The sequence below is a fragment of the Nipponia nippon genome, unplaced genomic scaffold (assembly GCF_047370975.1).
Source record: "Nipponia nippon isolate SJK-2023a ecotype South Korea unplaced genomic scaffold, ASM4737097v1 scaffold_17, whole genome shotgun sequence".
NCBI classification, from domain to species: Eukaryota; Metazoa; Chordata; class Aves; order Pelecaniformes; family Threskiornithidae; genus Nipponia; species Nipponia nippon.
Window position 1 is genome coordinate 1773077 of NW_028262333.1, and position 20193 is coordinate 1793269.

Sequence of the window (20193 nt, forward strand, 5' to 3'; positions counted from 1 at the left end):
AGCCCTGTGTCTCACGTGATACATTAGCCCTAAAGTAATGTGGAGGAACACCTGAGTGACTAATAATCCCGCAAACGATCCTTTTGCATTTTAGTACACCGCACTGCACCCTTCCCGAAGTCCTTCTGATGCAAGTACAGTGTTAATTTTGACTTTTGATTTACTAAACTGTGTTAATATGCCGTAGAGTCTTGTATGGACAAGACACAACCACCATTATTAATATAAAACTGGAGATCTGGACATCCTGATAAGGCTTTTGAAATTCAAGAAAACATTAGGCTTTGTTACAGTTTTTGACATATAAGATCCAGTTGATAATTTTGGTCCTAGAAAAGAGATTCTTATCCTCTTTCTGCTCCTGTTTTTTAAGGCAGAGGATGACTTTGAATATACGGCAGTGAGACCTGAATTCGCAATTTCCCCACCAACGGTGTTAAACAGGCGCCCCGGTCTGATGTTTCTGTAGTCGGCAACGTGTGCGGTGTTAACGTTTGAAGTTTGCGTGTGGAGTCACCGAGGGTTCACCTTTCTTTCCAGATGACACCGTGACAGCCGCAACCGGCAGACGCATGAGAGATGACGGTCCTTTGATTTTTAAAAAAGAGGGTTGCTGGCAAGGCGGTTTCCATACGGAGTTCCTTCGAAGCTCTAAGTCATTCCACTGCTTAGCTCAATAGGGCTTTGATTTGATAACACCGGGTGCATCACAGGCCGCACATCTGCTCTCCCGGAGTCCCCTAGGATGAGTGGTGCGACTCAGCTGGAGAGGCTGCTTCTTGGGGATTCCTTTTTTTTCAGGTTTAGTTTATCCGTGAGCTAATTCCAGTAAATTATCGGTAATGATTCCACCTCTTATGGGTCATACGACTTTACCAAGGCTATGCGGCCCACCTGACAAAATTGTTCTGTTTTGCCCTGAAGGTTTTCCCCCTTGCTGTGTTTCATTGGGTGTGTAACGCCGAAAGGCTGAACGGGCGCTACCCCAGACCCAAGCAAACCCCAGATCTCAAGATTGCTTCTGACTGAGTAGAAGTGAGCAAACAGATTTCTCGACACCAGTTCAGCCGTCCTCGATTTCTCCTGTGACCCGACTCACAGTCGAGCACTTACTGGGTGACGTGTTACGGTGAGACTGTCAGAATAGAAGCAGGCTAAGAAATCTAATCCTCAGGGGAGAGCAATATGTTCCCACTTGTGATTTAGTCTCACAGTGAAGAGGTTGTCAAGGGGTTTGTGATCCTGGAGGCTGGTTCTGGGGGGAGCCTGCTTAGTGCACGCTGCCACTGGCCATCATCAGCTAAAGCTGCCTAACGATGTCAGCCGCAGTGGCCAGGGGAATCCCCTCCTCTAAGGTAGCCATGAGAGTTAAATTGCTTCCAGAAATGAATCCATTAGGTGCTGATAGTGATTAGCGTAAGGTACCATAATGACTAAAAGTACTTCAAGTGTAATTCAGTCTGAAATGCCCGTCAGGTGAGAGGTGTGAGATACACCACGACTGAGCTGCAGGTGGCCGTGGCAGCAAATCTGGGCGCTGAACCTCACCGCTGTATGTGAGCAAATGCTCAAAACTCTCCCCCTTCCCACTGAAAATATCCTTAAATATTTATCGTTGAGGTAAAGGGAAATTTAGGGTCAAATTTCTAAATTAGTTAGAGTCACATTATTTAGATGCCCAAGGGTTTGTTTTGTTTGTTTTGGGTTTTTTTGTTGGTTTTTTGTGTTTGTTTTTTTTTTTTTTTAATTCTTTCAATCTTATGTTTCAAGTTCCATCCAAAAGTTAGGTCATGGTATAAGCTACAGGAAAATCAGTGTGTCACTTGCTACATGATAAAGGCTTGATTTGACTGTGACAAAGACTTGAGCTTATGGCTTGAGTGATTTAAAAAATCTTCCTTATACCATTAGCCATATGTTGAATTAGAGCAATAAGGAAGTTTTTAGGAATGCTTGTCACTATCTTAATGTGTCTGTAATGAAAAACAACAACAACAATATCTTCATCACTCCATGGAAACTAGCTTGGTTTTGCAGTGTTAGACAGCTGGGAAAGGAAGATTCTCTCCTGTAAAAGAAGGCGGCAAGTGAAATTCTATTGCTATTAAAAGTAATTAGTTTTAAAATGTTTGACAAATTTTTAAGTTAATCATGTAGTGGATTTGATTATTAGTTTCTGCAAAACTTATGTGACAGTTGAAAAAAAATCCTCTTGTTTTTCAAGCATTCCCAGTAAGGCTCAGAGACGTTATCTGAGACTCTTTACGTCATCCCGTCAGCAAAGTGGCAACTTCCCCACACGTTGTTAAATGCACTTATTTATAGACACTACTCACTTTCTTTAGTGATTTATTCTTCTTTGCAACCAACCGTAGTGACTGCAATCCCTGTATGTTGTTCAGGCATTTTTCCTCAAAGAGGCTGAATAAAATGACACAAATCCTGCTGGGCCGCCGATACCATCAAAATGTCAGCCGTTAAGAAACCTCCCGTGGTTTCGGCAAACCGTGTTTGTCAAGCAAAGTGATTAAAGTCAGATTTTGGAAGTTCTGCTCCTATAACTCTAACTGATCTGCATCTACCCTAATACACTGCAAGGGTGTGCCTGAAATGAAATTAAGGCCATCTACTCAGTCTTTCCCAAAGCATGCATGCAATAGCAATCTACTGCTGGAGCCAGGTTCATAGCTTCTTGACAGAAGTGCTTGTTAACCCTGAATCTGATGATGACGAGAATAACAGCATGACTAGAAAAACACCAAGGAAAATAATACTGAATATCAGATGGGCTGACATAGGTTGCAAACAGTAAACAAAAGGGGAAATTATAATGCAGTAGTTACCCGTTCACAAACAATGATGTTTGCACCATATGTAAACAAGTCTATTTTCACACATGGAAACAAGGTATATACAATTGCAAAGAAGAAAGTTTATTTAATAAAATTGTTGAGAAGTAGTGGTTTGGTAAAAATATCCGTGTCGCCCAAACTTATCATCAGGTGACTGAGTAGGCTGGAAAGAGTCTTGGAGGGAGCAGCAGTGAACGCTCCACTACTAAATGAAAATTATTCGGGAAATGTTGCTGCATGTTTCCTTTTCCACTTCATTTTTCTATTGGTTTATCTACCCATAGCTAGTTTAACGTCACTATTTTTTGTTACTTAATTTTGAACTATACTTTATTTGCATATTTGATTTTGTAGACGTGCAAAAAGGGCACCCATACCAGAAATGAACTATTTTACAAAACAGATCTGCAGTAGACAGAAGTTCTGATGCTTGCTCTGAACAATCCACATGCCCGTGCAAGAATAAATTTTAAAGCGCACATCGGTTTTGGACCCACGGTTGTGCCCATAGACCACAGAACCGTACATACAAAATCCCCATCCGACGTGCAATGTGTGGTGTTAGCCATCTGGTAACTGCAGAAGTAAAACTGGAATTTCACTTTGGATGCCTGGCAGCTGGGGACAACCGAGCCCATTGCTTTCACGCAGATTTGCTATGCGTGATGAAGTAATAATCACTAAATGTTTAATAAATAACAGAGCTATATAAAATACATGCTGAATTAATATTTTATGTTGTACAACTTGCTGTAATACTCGTTCACTTTCAATCCAGAACGTCCTAAACCATACCAGAAACTAGGGCCTTTGTATGGGTGACTGGGACAGAATTTCTCGCCGGGGCAATCCCGCCCTAAGGCACCACGCCAGCTGTACGCCAGGTGAAGGCATGGCGGGCCAGGAGGCTCGACGCGAGCCGCAAAAAAGTTCAAGACCTCAGAGTAACGCAGCAAAGGCCCTCTCCTCCCACCACCACTCCAGTGCCGAGAGCCGCGCTTCAGCGCGGACGCGTCCCGTAATCCCCCTCCCCATAAACACCTCTATTTATAGCGCTGAAAATGTTGTAATGGCCTCGTCCCCCATCCCGAAAGACGAGGCCTGCTGGCTGTCACGGCTCAACCCCCTGCCCCTTCGCTGACAAATGCGGCTGAGAACCAGAGCCCCCCTTCGGCCCCGGCGACGGGCAGCCATTCCCCGGGCGCGGGACGGCGAGGGCCTGGCCGGGCTGTGTGGGCCCTGCAGCAGAAATCCCCAAATAATTCCGATTTACTGCCCATTTATTTCCTTCGATCTGTTCGCATCTCTCACTTAGTTATTTTTTTGCCTTTTTTAAAACCAACATGACACAAGTTATTTGGGACAGCCTTTAAAATACCGAAGCGAGCTGGAGTTTCAACAGACTTCCAGAGCGACCATCTCGGAACGCTCCCCAAGTTTTTCACGTATTTTTCACACGACCCTCTGTCATTATATCCAATTTCCGTGTTTCAAGAGCTGAAAACCAAGCAGCAGTCAGGTATTGTGGCATTTTCTCCACATAAGTTGCCCCCTGGGCATTCTGTTGCGTTATTTTGCTGGCATTCCACTCCATGAGTGAGGTGGCGGGGACGTGGCGGCCCGGGCCCGGGCAGTTCAGGGAGGGGACGATTCGCTAGAGGGGCCTCAGCCCTTGGGTGCCGACGGGTGTTACAAAGCGGCAGCGCTTCGGCCAGGATTTTATTTTTAGATATTAGCCCTGATATGACGGCAGGGAACGCCTGTCAGCGGGCACCGGCCTGGGCTGCCGCAACCCGCCCGCCCTGCGCCGCGGAGGACGCCCTGCCCTGCACAAAGATGGCCGCTCGCGGCGGGAACGCCGCTCCTCGGTCCAAGATGGCCGCCCCGCCGGCGTCCCTCGGCCCCTTTGCCCTTACTTAGCATGGCTACCAAGCTGCGGGGCGACGCGCCCAAACCCAAGGTGGCCGCCCCAGCCAGGGTGTTCCCTGCCCCTACCAAAGATGGCGGCGCGAAGCCGCAGCGGGCGGGGCGGGGCGGGGCGGGGCCTCGGCGCGGGGAGCGGGGCCGGGGGCGGGGCGGGGGCGCGCCCGCCGCCGAACCGGAAGTGCCGCGCTGCCTCCGCCAGCTGGTTGTCATTTCGTGCGGCGGCTCGGTCCTGAGGAGACGGGGCTCGGCAGCGGCCGGGCGGGGTGAGGGAGGCACCGGCTGCGGCACCGAGGCAGGAAGCGGCGGCCGCTGGGGGGTGGGGGGAGGGAAAGGAGACAGAAAAAAGAAAAAAAAAAAAAAAAAGAGGGAAAACAAGGCGGCGGCGGCGGCGGCGGAGGCTTCGCGCGGAGGACCCGTCGCGGCCAGGCTCGCCGGCTACCGAAGCGCCTCCCGACTCGCCGGTGTCGCGGCAGCCCTCCCCCCTCTCCGGCCGCTCTCGCCCGCGGAGCCTCCCCCCCCCGCCCCGTCCTTCCACCTCCCGGCAGCAGCGTCCTCCGCCGCGACCCTCCCGGCGCCCGGCCGCTTTACATGAGGGGGAAGGCAGCCCGCCTGGAGCCGAGAAGACGCGCAGCAGGGGAAGGACTGCTCCCAGGAGCCGCCGCCGCCGGAGCCCGCGCCCCGGTTAGTCCGCCGGGCCCCCCCTCCGCTGCGCCCAGCGGCCGAGACCCTGTCCCGTAATCTCCGGGCGATTTGGGAGAACCGGTTAAACACCTTCCATGGGGGAGAGAGGAGCCCGGCCCCCCGCCGCCTGCACCTTCCCCTCCCTGCCGGAGGCTGCTCCTCTCCTGAGGTAAAAAAAAAAACAAACCCCTCCTGCCTTCCCCGACAGCAGGACTCTCGCGAGGGAGGGGGGACACCGCGGGGGGCAGCCCACCGAGAGCCGGGGCCTGGCCAGCCGAGCCCGCCGGACGCCGCGTCCCGGAGGAGGGGACGCAGCCCCCCCCCCCCAGCCGCATCCACCCGGCCTGCGGCCGCGGGGAACCCGCCTGTCTCGGTGGAAGGAGGCGAGCCCCCACCAGAAACCACCCTCCCGGCAGCAGCGAGAGCAAGAAAATCTCCTTCCCCTTCCTCCTGCACAACTCGCTGTCCCCTCCCTTCCCTTTTCCCGAACGCTGAATGCTGATTTCTGAGATGAAAATCTTCCTCTTCGGCCAGCCAGGACTCCTATGAAGGACACGCAAATATTGGATCGTAAATAAGAAGCGACTCTGGCGAGCTCAGAAACCCAGCCCAAAAGGAGCAGCATCAAGAATCCACCCTTCTCCTGCACAACTCACTCCCCACCCGACACACACAGAATACTAATTTCCTGAGATAAGATCTTACCCCTTTAAACAACCACACGCGCACATACACACACACACAGAGTGTATATTATTACTAAATATAATAGGTTAAACCCAGCAGCACGGGAAAAAGCCTCTTCTGTAACTCACTCCCCCTTTTCACCCTTCTGAATGCTGAGATCCTGAGGTAAATTTTTCCCTTACCCACAGCAAAGACTCTCTTTTTGAACAGGACACAAATATATATTAGATTATAGAGATGTATTAAATTATTCCAGATTTAAATCTATTTTTTGCTGCCAAGGGGTCGGGGGACCAGACGTCATTGTATATTTTTTTTTTTTTTCCTTTCCTCTTAACTCATTTATGGGCGAGTCAAGACTGCTGAAGAGGAAAAAAACAGGATAGTTAGAATCTCTTTATCCTTATTCCCCAGAAGCTTTTTCTCTCGTTGCTGTGCATTTCCTTTAGAAAAAGGAAACCTCTTATTTTGTGAACCAAAGATTTATTTTTCCCTTCCTCCTGGCCAAAGGAAGGAAACGGACACAAATTGACACATTTACATAGTTGAAGAGATCTATCTTTTGCAAAAAACAAACATCTTCATCCAAATCTGAAATAAACAGCGTGGAGGGAGAAACTGGAATATCTAGCTAAAAACAGGATACTTGCTAATCTCGCCTCAGAACAGGACGAGGGAAACACTAAACATCGACTTGTTCTTACAGGGAGGATTCAAACCCTAACTATACTCAATGGGGGATTACGGGTTTGGAGTGTTAGTGCAAAACAACACTGGAAATAAGTCAGCTTTTCCAGTCAGATTTCATCCACATCTGCAGCCTCCACACCATCATCAAAATGCAACCCCCAGCCCTGCTGCTTTTATAAATAATAACACAGCTGCCAATGGCAGTAGTGCTGGGTCAGCTTGGCTCTTTCCTGCTCCAGCTGCCCATAATATTCAGGATGAGATTCTGGGGTCAGAAAAATCTAAAACTCAGCAACAGGAAAAGCAAGAGTCCCTAGAAAAACAGCAGCTTTCCCCCGGTCAAAGTCAGGAAGCAGGCATGCTCTCTGAACCCGAGAAAGCTAAAACTGAAGAAAACCAGGGCGATAATTCTTCAGAGAACGGCAATGGAAAGGAGAAAATAAGAATAGAATCGCCGGTGTTAACAGGATTTGATTATCAGGAGGCTTCGGGGCTAGGTACTTCGACGCAGCCCTTGACATCCACTGCATCTTCTCTGACTGGTTTTAGTAACTGGTCTGCAGCTATAGCTCCTTCTTCTTCTACAATCATCAATGAAGATGCAAGTTTTTTTCACCAGGGAGGGGTCCCTACTGCCTCAGCTAATAATGGTGCTCTCCTGTTTCAGAATTTTCCACATCACGTCAGCCCTGGCTTTGGTGGTAGCTTTTCCCCCCAAATTGGACCCCTCTCTCAACACCACCCTCATCACCCCCATTTTCAGCATCATCACAATCAGCATCAGCAACAGAGGAGGTCTCCTGCAAGTCCTCATCCACCTCCATTCACACATAGAAATGCTGCTTTTAATCAATTGCCTCATTTGGCTAATAATCTTAACAAGCCACCTTCTCCATGGAGCAGCTACCAAAGCCCATCGCCTACACCATCTTCATGGAGCCCTGGTGGCGGTGGCTATGGTGGGTGGGGTGGGTCCCAAGGCCGAGACCACCGCAGGGGACTGAACGGAGGGATAACGCCCCTGAACTCCATCTCGCCCTTAAAGAAGAATTTCGCAAGTAATCATATCCAGTTGCAGAAATACGCTCGACCCAGCTCAGCCTTTGCTCCAAAATCGTGGATGGAAGACAGTTTGAATAGAGCTGACAACATTTTTCCTTTTCAGGTGAGCATACTCGGTTATATCCATAAGAAAAATAACACGCGAGTGCATTAAAATGCCCTAGAAGGGGTCAGGGGTTTGGAGAGTACGGTCTGCTTGTCTGACTTCTGTGCTTGCAACTTAAAAAAAAAATAGATATATGGGTAACTTAAAATGCCATAGTGTGAATTATGCTCCGAGCTGTGAATCATGGGGTTTTTTTTTAGTAGCGGTGGTCATATAAATATCTGTTGCCCACCAGACATCTGTATTAGCCAGTTTCCTACACGCGTTCAGAAATAGCCGATGAACAAATTTAGATACAAGCAGCAAGTGTATCGACAAAAAGGAGTAAGGAGAAAAGTGCTGCTTGATGAAGTATGAAAGATCTGAGGCCTTCTAAAGTATTCGAGAATGTAGCACGTCTGAGAAGAAGTATTAAGTGACTGTGTTTTGTTTTACAGTATCGTGTGGACTTGTAGTGCAACATAGTTTTTGTAGTGTTTTTTGGAAACATTGGATTTTTGACGTGATGGTAATGAACGCAGTTTGCTTTCCTCAGTAATGGCAGCAAATTTTGGTTACAGGCCATTAAATCATCACCAGAAATAGATCTGGACGAGTTTCAGTTGGTGATCTCCTATATTTTAATATGGCCTTATCCTGGCAGGAGGCAGGTTGTCTGGCGGTTCAGCCTCTCCTTCTAGGCTGACTTTTTATGAATCTGAAATGAACTGTATAATATGGAACCTAATTTGCACTAAAAATTAAACCAGAACTATTCTTCTCTTCATCCGACCACTAGTTAAACCTCGCTTTTATGTGTCTGTGCCTTTTGTAAACTCCTTTAGGGGGAATCCAAAAATCCAAGAGTTCTTTTACGTTTAGTGGGTTGTTTTTCAAGATCTTCAAAGAAGTGCAAAAGTAGAAATTTCAAAGTGACTGCAGTATTTCTAGCCATGCTGTAAGAACCAGGATGACCCATTTTAAAATCATTTGACAGATCTGTAGATAGAAACGGTGTAATATGTATCACGTTATAAGACACCCTAAAGAAATACAAATATATTTAATGATGACTTTGTGGATTCAGCTGTAGGAACAGTTCAGTTCGTCATGAAGGGCTGAGTTTCTGCTTGGTTTGCAGGGCCTGCCTCTGCAGCCTGCTGACAACAGAGCAGCTGCTGGCAATAACTTCCCATTAGAGACCTTTTTTCTACTGCAGAGCTACTAGCTGGTTCAATATCAGGTAGAGCCCTTGTAAATTTAGAATGTATAGTAATAATTGATTTTAATGTCAGGATTTGTAATGAATATAATGAACCTGTGTCCAGCATACCAAATTTATACACTGAAACCATGAGAAAAAGGGGCACAGCTGGAGTCGGTCTTTTTTCAGCCTCGCTGCAGCCAGGCTTGGCTCACAGTTTAATTCATTCTGTACCCTGACACATAGCTGATGTTCAGGGTGACAGAATGAGATCAAGTGTGTCCTTGCTGCTGCGTATAAGGCCCAAATATATACGCAGTGCTGGAAACGTGCTTGGTTTGACATCAAGGAAATCTCAGGAAACGGGCAAAGTCAGCCTTGCCTTCTGGGTTCTGTTCCAAACATAAAACATCATACACACGTATTTTGATCACGGTAAAGAAATAATTTTTGTGTAGCATGTTGGTATCTGTTTACATAAACACTAAGATGAAGCCGTACATGTCAAGACCGAGTCTGACACTTCTCCATGCCAAGAAAAGGAAAGTGTTGGAGTGAAGTGCTTTCCAGTCTGTTACTATCGCTTCTGTGAAGAAAAGGGCAGGGCAGCAGAACAGGACTTGAGCACTGCAGACCCAGAAAGATGCTGATTAATTTTGAAGCCATCTTGGGCGACTGCTTTTTATAACTTTTTTTTTTGTAGAAAATCTTTAGCTCCTTTGGTCACTTAGTCATCTGTGTGTTGAAAGCATACTGAATTTTTGAATCGCTGGAAACAAATGATGTAGAATTTGACCTTTGATGCCTTTTTATTTTTTCTTGATTATGCTGATTGTATGCCTGACTCAAAGCAGAAATAAGGAGTTTTGCTTATTGTATATTTGTGTTCATGCATATATATATGCGGTGTCCTTGATGATGCAATCGTGTGCTGGACAAGGCTATTTTGTTACTGGAATCTTCTTAGATTCCTATTTAGGAAATAATTGAAAGCTGTCTTTGCTGCAGCAACATAATGGAGTAATTTGATACAACTATCCCTTTCATTTAATATTTATGTTTTGCTGCTTAAATCATTAACAAGTGTTGCTGCAATCTAGTGAAAATTAGTTTCTTTAGAAGGCAAGATGTAAACCAGCAATTGCAAATATTTTGGGGATCACTTTTTTTTTTCCTCAAAGGTTGTGTCTACTCCAACACTCGGTGAAACACACAAGTCTATGTTTTGATGGAAATCTTAGGGTAACCAAGTGTAAGTGCTTGCTTCCCCTTCAGAGAGGACAACATCGCATAATGGCCCTATCAGCCACTAATGGCAACTCCTGCTCACTTCCAATATTTCTGCCCGTGGCCCGCAGACGCTCGCGATGAAGTGGGCATTCCAACTGGCGCAGATAAAAGCCAATACCGTGGTGGTCTGTTCGCTAACCTGGCAGTTTGCTGATTGCTTGCTTGGTATTGAGAGCTGCATGCAAAACGTTGTGCTTCTTGTTGCAAGTGTTTTTGGTTTGGAATTCTGTCTCCTAACGTTTCCGAAGTAGCGTGTCTTAGGAACCTCTTGTTGCAGAGATGGAACGGGAAGCAAGGTCGGAGAAGACTGTTACCAGATCTGTTAATGAAATTAAGTTTTGATATTGTGCTTTAGCCACTGGGCAGGCTTCCCCTTCAAAGATCTTTTGAAAAGAGAAAAGCCATTGTTCTTTGTGCGTTCATTTGAAAAGGAAATGGTCTCCAAATGAAAAAATGGTTCCTGAATTAAAAAAAAAAAAATGAGTCTTTTGGATACAACAGCCTTCCCTGAGAATTAAGAGATGAAAATGCTTTGACTGTGACTATTGCATCTCACAAAGTTACTGATTTTTTTAAATAATTCCTTCTACTTCTCTCCCAGCAGCAGTGACAAACTAAGGGCTCAGTAACTGCATTTTACTGCAGCATTGCCCTCAAGATTGTTTTGGCTTTCCTTTTGCTGTGTGCTTGCACTTCCTCACGAGTGGAACATCCTGCCTGTTATGCAATGCACAAACCTTGCTTTGATAGGCATTTCCAGGTTTCCAGATCTCATCTTCAAATGTGTGACGATGTTTTTTAAATTGGTCTTTGAAGGCACAAGCAAGTTAAGCAATAGCGTTCAGCTTTCTGTAAAAATGCTTAAAAATAATTTGTGTTTCTTCCTGGAATCGGGCTTGAAAATAACTGCCCATTTCAAAGAATTTGGTACATGAGAGCAGTTCATTATATCCACTTGTTCAAAATGTTTTTTCCTTTCTTCTACAGTGGCTAGTTTCCAGGTATATAACCCCTTCCAAATCCATTGAGGGTCTGTGCCAGGGAGACTTTCTCTTCCCCCAGGCAGATATGGAATGTTTGAGAAAACACATACGTGGTTACAGAATGTGTTTTAATTCTGAGCTATACGTCATGATTTGTTTGCCCATAGAAATGGGCTGATTTAATAAGCGCGTTAAACAAATTCACAGGGAATTGGAATAAAAAACTAATCTCTTGAATGCATTTGCCAATCTTTCCTCTTGAAGGAATTTTGCAAATAAATTTCTTTACCATCCCTCTTCATTGTAATATTTGTTCTTTGTTTTTGGAGAACCTTTTCATAAATCGTGATGGCTGGTTGCATAAAATAAGGCTACTTGTTTGGCAGAAAGTTCTGCAGAGTTTTATTTTTATTCTAGCAACAGCAGTTATTCCGAGAAATTCCAAGCTATCATTTTAAAACAGAATAAGTACTTGAAGTTGGATTTTTTAATGTCTGTTCACCCATTTTTCTATAACTGCATCAGCTGTGTAGTAATTAGTGCTTCGTATGCTGCTCCCCACAGCTACTGATCTGTGGAATTAGAAGCACTTTAATGTGGTATGAGATGCACAAGTTAAGTACTGTGGAAGTTAACACTGTTCCTGTTTTATAAACTTACTACTGACGTTAATACTTCGGCTTTGGCCCTCCTGTGCGTTTTTGACCTCAGGGTTTCTTTTTAAAGAGAGCTTTTGTTAGAAGCTATTTGAATTATGTTTGTATTTTCCTAAGATTAAAAAGAGTACTCTTATTAAGCATTTTTCTTTGAAAATTGCATGCTTAGCAGCCCAGCAGAAAGATTGAGAACACAAGATATTGTGGAAAATAATTTCTAGAATAAAAAACTTAATATGTGGCTAAAATAGAATCAGACATGTTACTGGAAATTTTTATAAAGGTCTGTAATTTCTAACACTTAAAAAAAAAAGTTCAAGTTTGACTAAACCAGAAGTGTTCCCTCCCAAAAAAACTCCCATGTTATGCGTCACTTAACTTTTCCAGCTTTTTCTTATTGTTCCCTGGTGAAGCTATAAAAGATGATCAGGGCAGCACACAGCAACATCCCTTCAGGAAAAACCTGTTTATTCAAAGCCTTTAATTCACTGGATACTGGACTGGGAGCTGGAATACAGCAGTGCAGGGCGGTGGGAAGGAGGAGAAGCTTACCCAGAAGCATAATCAAGTCCAAATTTGCTTTGCAATTAAAATAAAAATGTGGAACTTGTGTTTAGTACCTACAATATTACCTCGCCCTACACACTGTGCTTTGCCTGAGACACAAGGCTTTTTAGTTGTGGGAAATACGTACAAGGTTTTAGAAAGCTTCAGGCTTCCCGGGCTGTAATGAGAGTAGCGAATGTAGTCGTGAGTTTTCTAATTTTCACAAGTATTCTGGTTTGACAAAGATGTAAATATATAAAAGAAGTCCCAGTTTTACAACTACACCTACTCCATAAATACGGATTAATCACCTTAAATAAATTGCTTCAGGCGATGGCATGCTTTGCATTATTATTGATGCCTCGGTCTTCAGAGAAATCACGTCGCGTAAGATTAGGCACTGCCTCAGCTACCAGCAAGTGCTCGTACCTTGCCAGGCTCTACTTTTTGTCGGGTTTGGGTTTGTAGCACTGGGAGGCCCATCGTGGGAAGCACTGACCAGAAACTCTCAGGTTCTGGAATCTTAATTGGGCTGCGGGTGATGATAACGCTGTGAGTGCAGATTAAATGTAATGAATCTGAACTTTAATAGCTGTTAGATGTGCATTTTTCTGATGTGCAAGAGAATTTAGGTATGAGATTTTGAAGTGCAAAGCATGATCTTCCTGTGCATGAAAAATTCCTGTTTAATTTCTTTTGCATAGGAGCATGTCCCAGCATATAGCGTACATGCTTAGTACCAAGTGACTTTTTTTGGAATGAAATGTCTTTGGACTTTGAAAAATAAAATTGGAATAGGAATTAGAACTTAGTGATTTCCTATTTACAAGTGGCTCCATTTTTTTTACAAGACCTCTAAACATAAAATCATCTGTCTGGGTGCTAGAGGGGAACCCCTGTCGTCACAGAGGTGAAGTGGTTTGCCCACGCTGGGTGAATGCAGTGACAAAGTTGTGCCGTGAGGTCCGGAGTTCTGCTCTCTGTGCTTTAGCAATGAGATGGCGTTATTGTGAGCAACCTACATGCCGATAAATGATTTCCAGACAGTAGGAGAATCAGAATAATTTTATTTTCCTGGCCAGCGTAGAGTTCAAAAGTGTTGCGTTTGCTGTTGTAGCATATTTACAGACTCGATAGCTCTCTCTTAACCAGATCTGCTAGCTGCCACCTCTTGTATACTACTGTGAAAGCAATACTGCTTATTCAAAATCATGTTTAATCAATGTCTTTTGAAATATTGGCCGACATTTTAAACGTGGTCATGTATTAAGACTGCAGGTTGATTTCTTTCTTTTTGGTTGGCTTTTTTTTGGTGGCCTTGTGTTCAACCTGATGTCTCTCTGCCTCCGTTCTGTTTCCCGAGGATAAATGTATGTTCCCTTAAAGCCCTCTGATAAAGCCAAATTTTAGATTCCCTAAACAAACTCGTGTAAAGCCAAGTTCTTGGGATCAACCTGGGTAAATAATACCAGACTGGAGCTAACTTACTTTGTTACTGAAGTGTACCTACTCTGCTGTACTCCAGGGTAGTCATTACCCCTATATCTTTTCTTTATAAATAAATAAAAAAGTATAGAGTAAGCAATCCAGCGCCACGGAAAGCACTGTAACTTTGTGAATTGATCCATTAAAAACACCACCGTATTGTTATTAATTCTCTCGGCATGAAGTCTCTTGAAAAAAACATCACTTTTTTTCCGAAGTACAGCGTGGCTTATGTGCCTTATAACTCAGAACTAACGTGTATCTGAGAATAGCTCGCATTTAGTTACCAGTTAATGATCAGTATCTTGACTGTTACAGCTTTTTGGTGTTATGGAATGAAATGTATAGTTACACATTTCTTCAGCATTATGCCCACTACCACTAACCTGTCATCAGTCTTTTTTTTTATGTTAGGTAGATAATACATATATATATATTTCAGATATAATATGTGTATCTGATAAAATGTGCTGGCCATCTTGGAAGTTAAGACTGGCAAAATTTGTGCTACTGTTTCCAAAGCAGTCTCAGAATAAAAGGCCTTTAAATTGTATAAAAATTCTAAAAAACTACCAATGGTGACTTTCGCTAGTAGGGTGGACCCTTTCAGCATCAGGGCAAGTAGTCGGCTAAATTAGTTCTTTTATAATAAGCACTGTGCAAGCCTCTGGACCGGTTGAGCATGGCATTTAGGACAGACATGACTGACATCTTTTCATTGGAGAGATGTATACAGGTTTACTTATGTACCAAGGTCTGGAATTACTCTGCATTTGCAGGGAGGTGGACTGCTGCATTAATTTCAGGAATATATCCAAATTCAGTGTAACAGGAGTAGTGGCTCTTAGTGTTGTCCTTAAAATGGTTTGCTAATTTCTTGTTAATAAGCAGAGACATGGACGAGCAAGCCATTTCAAGCAACCCAGGAGCGAGGCTGATCTTCCCAAGGGTGTCGAGGCTGGGGCAGCTCAGCACCATGAACTGACAGTGATGGTTAGATGCGCTGCCAGCAGAGACCTTTTGCTGGAAAGATAGGCAAGAAATCGATGGGAACATATCAGCATTTTGAGGGTGCTCTAGCCTCTGGCGGTCTTCTCCATTGCTGTGACAAGTTACTGGAACCACTGGAGAGCCTGGGTATGAACGTGGGCCATGTTTTAGCCAGTCCTCCTTTTTATATGATTGCTATCAGCTGCAGGTAGGAATATGACCAGTTAATCTTTTGTATCATTGCGCAGGGTCGTGTTTTAAAACATTTGCAGTATGATTAGAAGCTTAGGGACCTTACACTACAAAAGTGACAGCTAGCTGGTTCACTCAGAAGGGGAAAACTATAAGCTCCTCACCACAAAAAGCTTCCATTGGAGAACGTGGTGTCCCTGCCAGCTAACCCGTTCAATTCCATTTTTTTCTCAAATGTCTCAACTCTCTGTTCTCAATATTAAAACCTTACCATTGCAGCAAAACCCTCTGTTTGTTACTATAGCTCAACCCAAGCCAACACAGACATTTCGGAGACAAGAGACTATCTTCGGGCTCATGTACTCCAGCACATACCAAGCACAATAAACTAGAAATTACTCGGCTTGGGTTTCTCTCTTTGTGTCTCTCAGACAACTGAAATGTTAAGTGCCACAAGTTCAACAAAGACTTGGAACTCCTGAGGTTCTGCACTTTGTGAAATAAGAACTTTGTAGCTGTTCATGGGTTGGACTCGAGGTTAATTCCACACAGAGAAACACAGTACAGTATGAAAGGGAGAATGGAAGAAGGAGTAGCTACGGAGGGCTGTCAGGTTTTCAGACAATGCTCCCACCTGTGTTTTAGGTTATTTTTGTCACGTTGTGAGAACTGCTGAAAATGTAGAGATTGTCTTCTAGCGTCCATTCCTGAGTTACACAGCTGTTGGATCCTAATGGGTCCGGGATGCAGGCCCAAGGACTTCTACTCAATCCTGCTAAGGTATTCTAGTGTAACTAGAGTTTGAAATGGTTATGAACTAGTAACGTGTAAACCAAAACAATAAACTAAATGCTACTAGGAAAGGAAGTAACCAGTAGGAAATGTGTGAAAGTGAACCACAGAATTTAAGAATTTAAATGATTGTGATAGTTTCTCTGAGGTGCCGCCATTACCTTGTAATGTAAATGATCAAGGAAATAAATACGGTGGAGAGACAGGGCAGCGCTGTGCTTTTTACAGCAAATTTGATATTGGGCTAGACTAATAAAGCAAGTGGTTCCAAACGCAGATCTTTAATGCTATTTGAAATGCAGCGCATCCGGGTAAAACACTTCACCTGTTCTGCATCAGTAATAAACTGTTCTGAAGAGAGGAACAATACCAGAAAATTTCATTGAAAAATAGTATTTTTTAGTGGTCAGAATGTAGGTTATGAACTTGGAAACGGATCAGGGCTCTAGGAGCTAGTGGGTTCCTGCTCTTAAAGTAGTATTCGGTGTTGGGAGCGCAAGCTGACCGATCGTTGTCTGATCCGAAGAATGCCCCTTGCAACACTGCGATCAACGCAGCTTTGGCACTTCCTCGCTGGAAGTCAAGGACGTCAGAACTTGGAACACAACGGTCTGGATGCAATACTGTTTTTTACTTCACCACCGGTTTTAAAAATGATCAAAGCTGGATCTGTGTGCTTTGGAGAAATTTCAGCATCACAGCTAGAGTTAGGAACAAAAAAAAAGTATATATTCACTGCTGTAATAACGATAGTTGTAGAGCAAATGTCTGTTTTGAATTGCTCACGTTTTGCTTTCGTATTTGAACAGTTACTTTCCATGCTTGATCTCAGTTCGGAGGTGAACCTCGTAGAACATGAATGAAATGAAATCTTTAGAACGGATGTTAGAGTTCTTGGACACAGAAAAATTAAATTAAGTTAAATTTCTACATTTCTAAATTTTTCTAAAAATTAAATTAAGTTTCTACAAATGTCCAAATGTATAAATGTATAAATACATGGGTAGGTGAATAATTTTGGGAACGAGAGTGATTTTTTGCCTCTGTTAGTGACCTTTTATGATACTGTAAAGATTTCAAAGTTTATATATAATTTCAGTTATTCTGAATTTGCTAATTAAAGTACTGCAGCGCCAGGATATTTTATAGCATCAGATTTGTAAGATGTGGGATTTATTGTTTTAGTTGGGAAAGTCTAAACCATACCTGTGCTAAATGATGGCTTTGGTTAATAGGAAGGAGAAGTATTTGGTAAGTATACTTCAAATGGCTTGAGATAGTGAAACAGTAAGGTACGTGAGACATCTTGTCTCCCATTTGTTGACTCCTCCTTCAATTCTAGTAATGCTTGGAATACCAAACTTGTGAATTCAGGGAATTAAAAATCAGAGCAAAGTCGTCGCCTAGTAAACCAGACTATTTGGAACACTACTGCTTGTGTGGAATACTTTATAATTATGCAGAATTGGAACTGACTGTGCAGAATTAGATTATTTCCGTTGTTGAGGTAGTAGTTTAGGTGAAGAAAATTCTATGTGTTTCTGGAATCTAGATTTTCTTAAATTCAGGCCGAAATGCCTACTGTATGATTTCTGCTTGCAGTTCTGTCTCCCAGGATACAACCTTTACTTCTTACCTGTGAAATTATTTTTAACGAAGTTTAACTGTACGGCAAGGAATACAAACTCAATATTGAATTGGGGTTCTGAAGTGATTGGTTATGATAAATATAGATCAGATTCGCATTTAAGAATATTCTCATTTTTAATGTTCCTATATCAGACTGACTTTAGTGGTGTATGTGATTTTGCTTGATTCTGCTGTAGTAACGTAGAACACAACTGAAGTTTTTATGTTTCAGATGGTCTTGTTTAACGCTGTGTGTTGCCTAAACTGGCTTTGTTTGTATTTGCTTGCAGGATCGCACAAGGACTTTTGACATGCATTCACTGGAGAACTCGCTAATTGACATAATGAGAGCTGAAAATGATTCACTGAAAGGTAAATTTAGAAAGAGACTATTTCCTGCAGTAAATAATTGGGAAGACGTGCTAACTTAGAGTAAGAAACTTCAGTTTTGGTTAGGAGAAGTGAAGTGACGTTGTGCACCTAATGCATGTCAGTCAGCTCGGGCAGGCCTTTTTTTCAGTTGTCTCTAGATGAAGCTGTTGCAACACACGAGCACTTGAGTGTGTTTTGTCTTTATACAAAACAATGCGAAACACAAACATAAGCTGATCTTTTGTGTAAGTTGCCAGCGTTGTTTTTAATAGATACAATGTGTGCAGCCTGTAAAAATGATCAACTTCAGGAATCTTGAGCAGCTCAGTGAGACGTAACTTTTTGCTTAACGGTGTTTTCCTGCTGAAGTCATAGTTCTTTCTGTCTTGGGGAAGAATGAGGTTAATCTATGTCATTTTGAGAAGAAGACTGAGTATTTCATCACAATTTTTTTTTTAGTTCTTTACCTTTCTTTTTGTTGCTGCCTTGAATTGCGGAATTCTTTGTACCTTTGGGAAAGGAAAAGGGAGGTTGAACTGATTTGCAGTTGGGATTTCTCTTTTTTTTTTTTTTTTTTTTTTTTTTTTTGGCAAAGGTAATATTTCTTTGAAAATACCTCAACTTACAAAGTATTCAAAGCACTGTCTACATATTTAATCTAAACCTGAATAGAAACTGCTTATGGTATACAATTCAGAAGTCTAGTTTCTTATTCTAGTTCTATATAATGAGTAATCTCTTTCAGTTTGATGGTTACTTGTATAAGTAAAAGTAGTCAAACTCTTACTTATGCTCATTATCTAAGCATTCAGTTTTGTTACCAGTCATGAGACCACTAAAAAAACAAACCTGCATTTGTCGTTTCTGAAAGCAAATTTCTTTCGATATCAAGGCTTGTGGTGTTAATGAAATCTGACTTTTTAATAGTGATTCTTGCCCAGGAGACCAACCTTTGATAAACTGGCAATAACTTGCATTTCTTGCATTCACCATGGTCTGAAATGCAGCTTGCCTTTCACATCCCCAGCACTGTGCAGCAATTCGGGGTGATGAGGAGCACCAAGAAGTACACTTTCTTATTGAAGTGACAAGGAGAGCTTGCTGTAGATAAAAGTAATGCCAAATGAATGAAACAACCAAAATACATTCCCTCCTTATGCAGTGGGGGCCAGGCTTTTATTAATGACAAGTAGTAATAGCTTTCATTTGTTTTCTGTGCTGTCTGGCAACATCCTATGCCCCCAGCGGTGTATACCGAACCAAGAATCGGGGGCCCTTCCTTGACGGCAGCACCTGGGGTTTGCCCTGGCGCCTTCTGTTCAACTGCCAGGCAGGCCCAGCCCAGCTTTTAGCTGCTGAAATCTGGCAAGATAACAACCCAAGGTGACGCAGCTGTAGAACAAATAAAATTTCCCTTTAAATTTGAATTTAACAAAGTCAGGTTCACGTGCATTCACATGTGTTCAGCAACTAAACAAGGGTAGCTCTCTATAGTAGTATGAATTTTAGCTTAAAAGCTTTGAAAAGATTCTTTGCAATTGAAATATTTTTTTTGAGTGCTTACCATGTTTTAAGAATGATGGAATAAGTGTGTCAGCAAAGAATACGTGTAGTTCTGAGGCACGTTAATTCCTGCTTGAGCTTGGTTGTTAATCCCCTCTGCAGTCATTTACGGTTTGTCTGAAGTTTTGTGTGCCTTGTATCATACTGATGGGAACACAGTAATATCAATCTGGTATCGTTCTGGGAATGGTTTCTGAAATTCTTTATAAATTGTTCTGTTACATGGTTAGTAGTTATAAAACTATAAAGAAAAAGCCTCAAAACTGAGGTGAAAAATTTAAGTGAACCTACGTGAAATACTTTGTTGTGAAGCCTCATTTTTCAAGGATTTCCTCAGCAAAACCATTGTTTGCTTATAGTGAAATATGCAGTACGCTGCATTTGACTGCTGCTTATCTGGCATAGCAGGCTTAATACAGTAACTTATTTGCTGTGATATACTTAGGAATGGCTCTTTATTCCACCTAGCATCTGCTGCGTTGTGGTAATGCTGCAGTGATCGTCCGTA

The 20193-nt window shown here is 43.0% G+C and overlaps 1 protein-coding gene across 5 annotated transcripts in view; it reads left to right on the forward strand.

Annotated features, from left to right (window-relative positions):
- The first annotated feature begins 4986 nt into the window (after window positions 1–4986).
- Window positions 4987–20193, forward strand: part of CPEB4 (cytoplasmic polyadenylation element binding protein 4) — a 44970-nt gene continuing 29763 nt past the window's right edge. For 2 of the 5 annotated variants that reach the window (XM_087754255.1, XM_087754258.1), the window contains exons 1-2: window positions 4990–8001; window positions 18041–18122. In XM_087754255.1, the coding sequence (XP_087610381.1) occupies window positions 6880–8001; window positions 18041–18122 (1204 nt within the window). In that variant the 5' untranslated portion in view covers window positions 4990–6879. Of the gene's footprint in view, window positions 8002–18040; window positions 18123–20193 lie in introns of all 5 variants that reach the window. The other 3 variants (XM_087754256.1, XM_087754257.1, XM_087754259.1) reach the window with 3 other exon arrangements.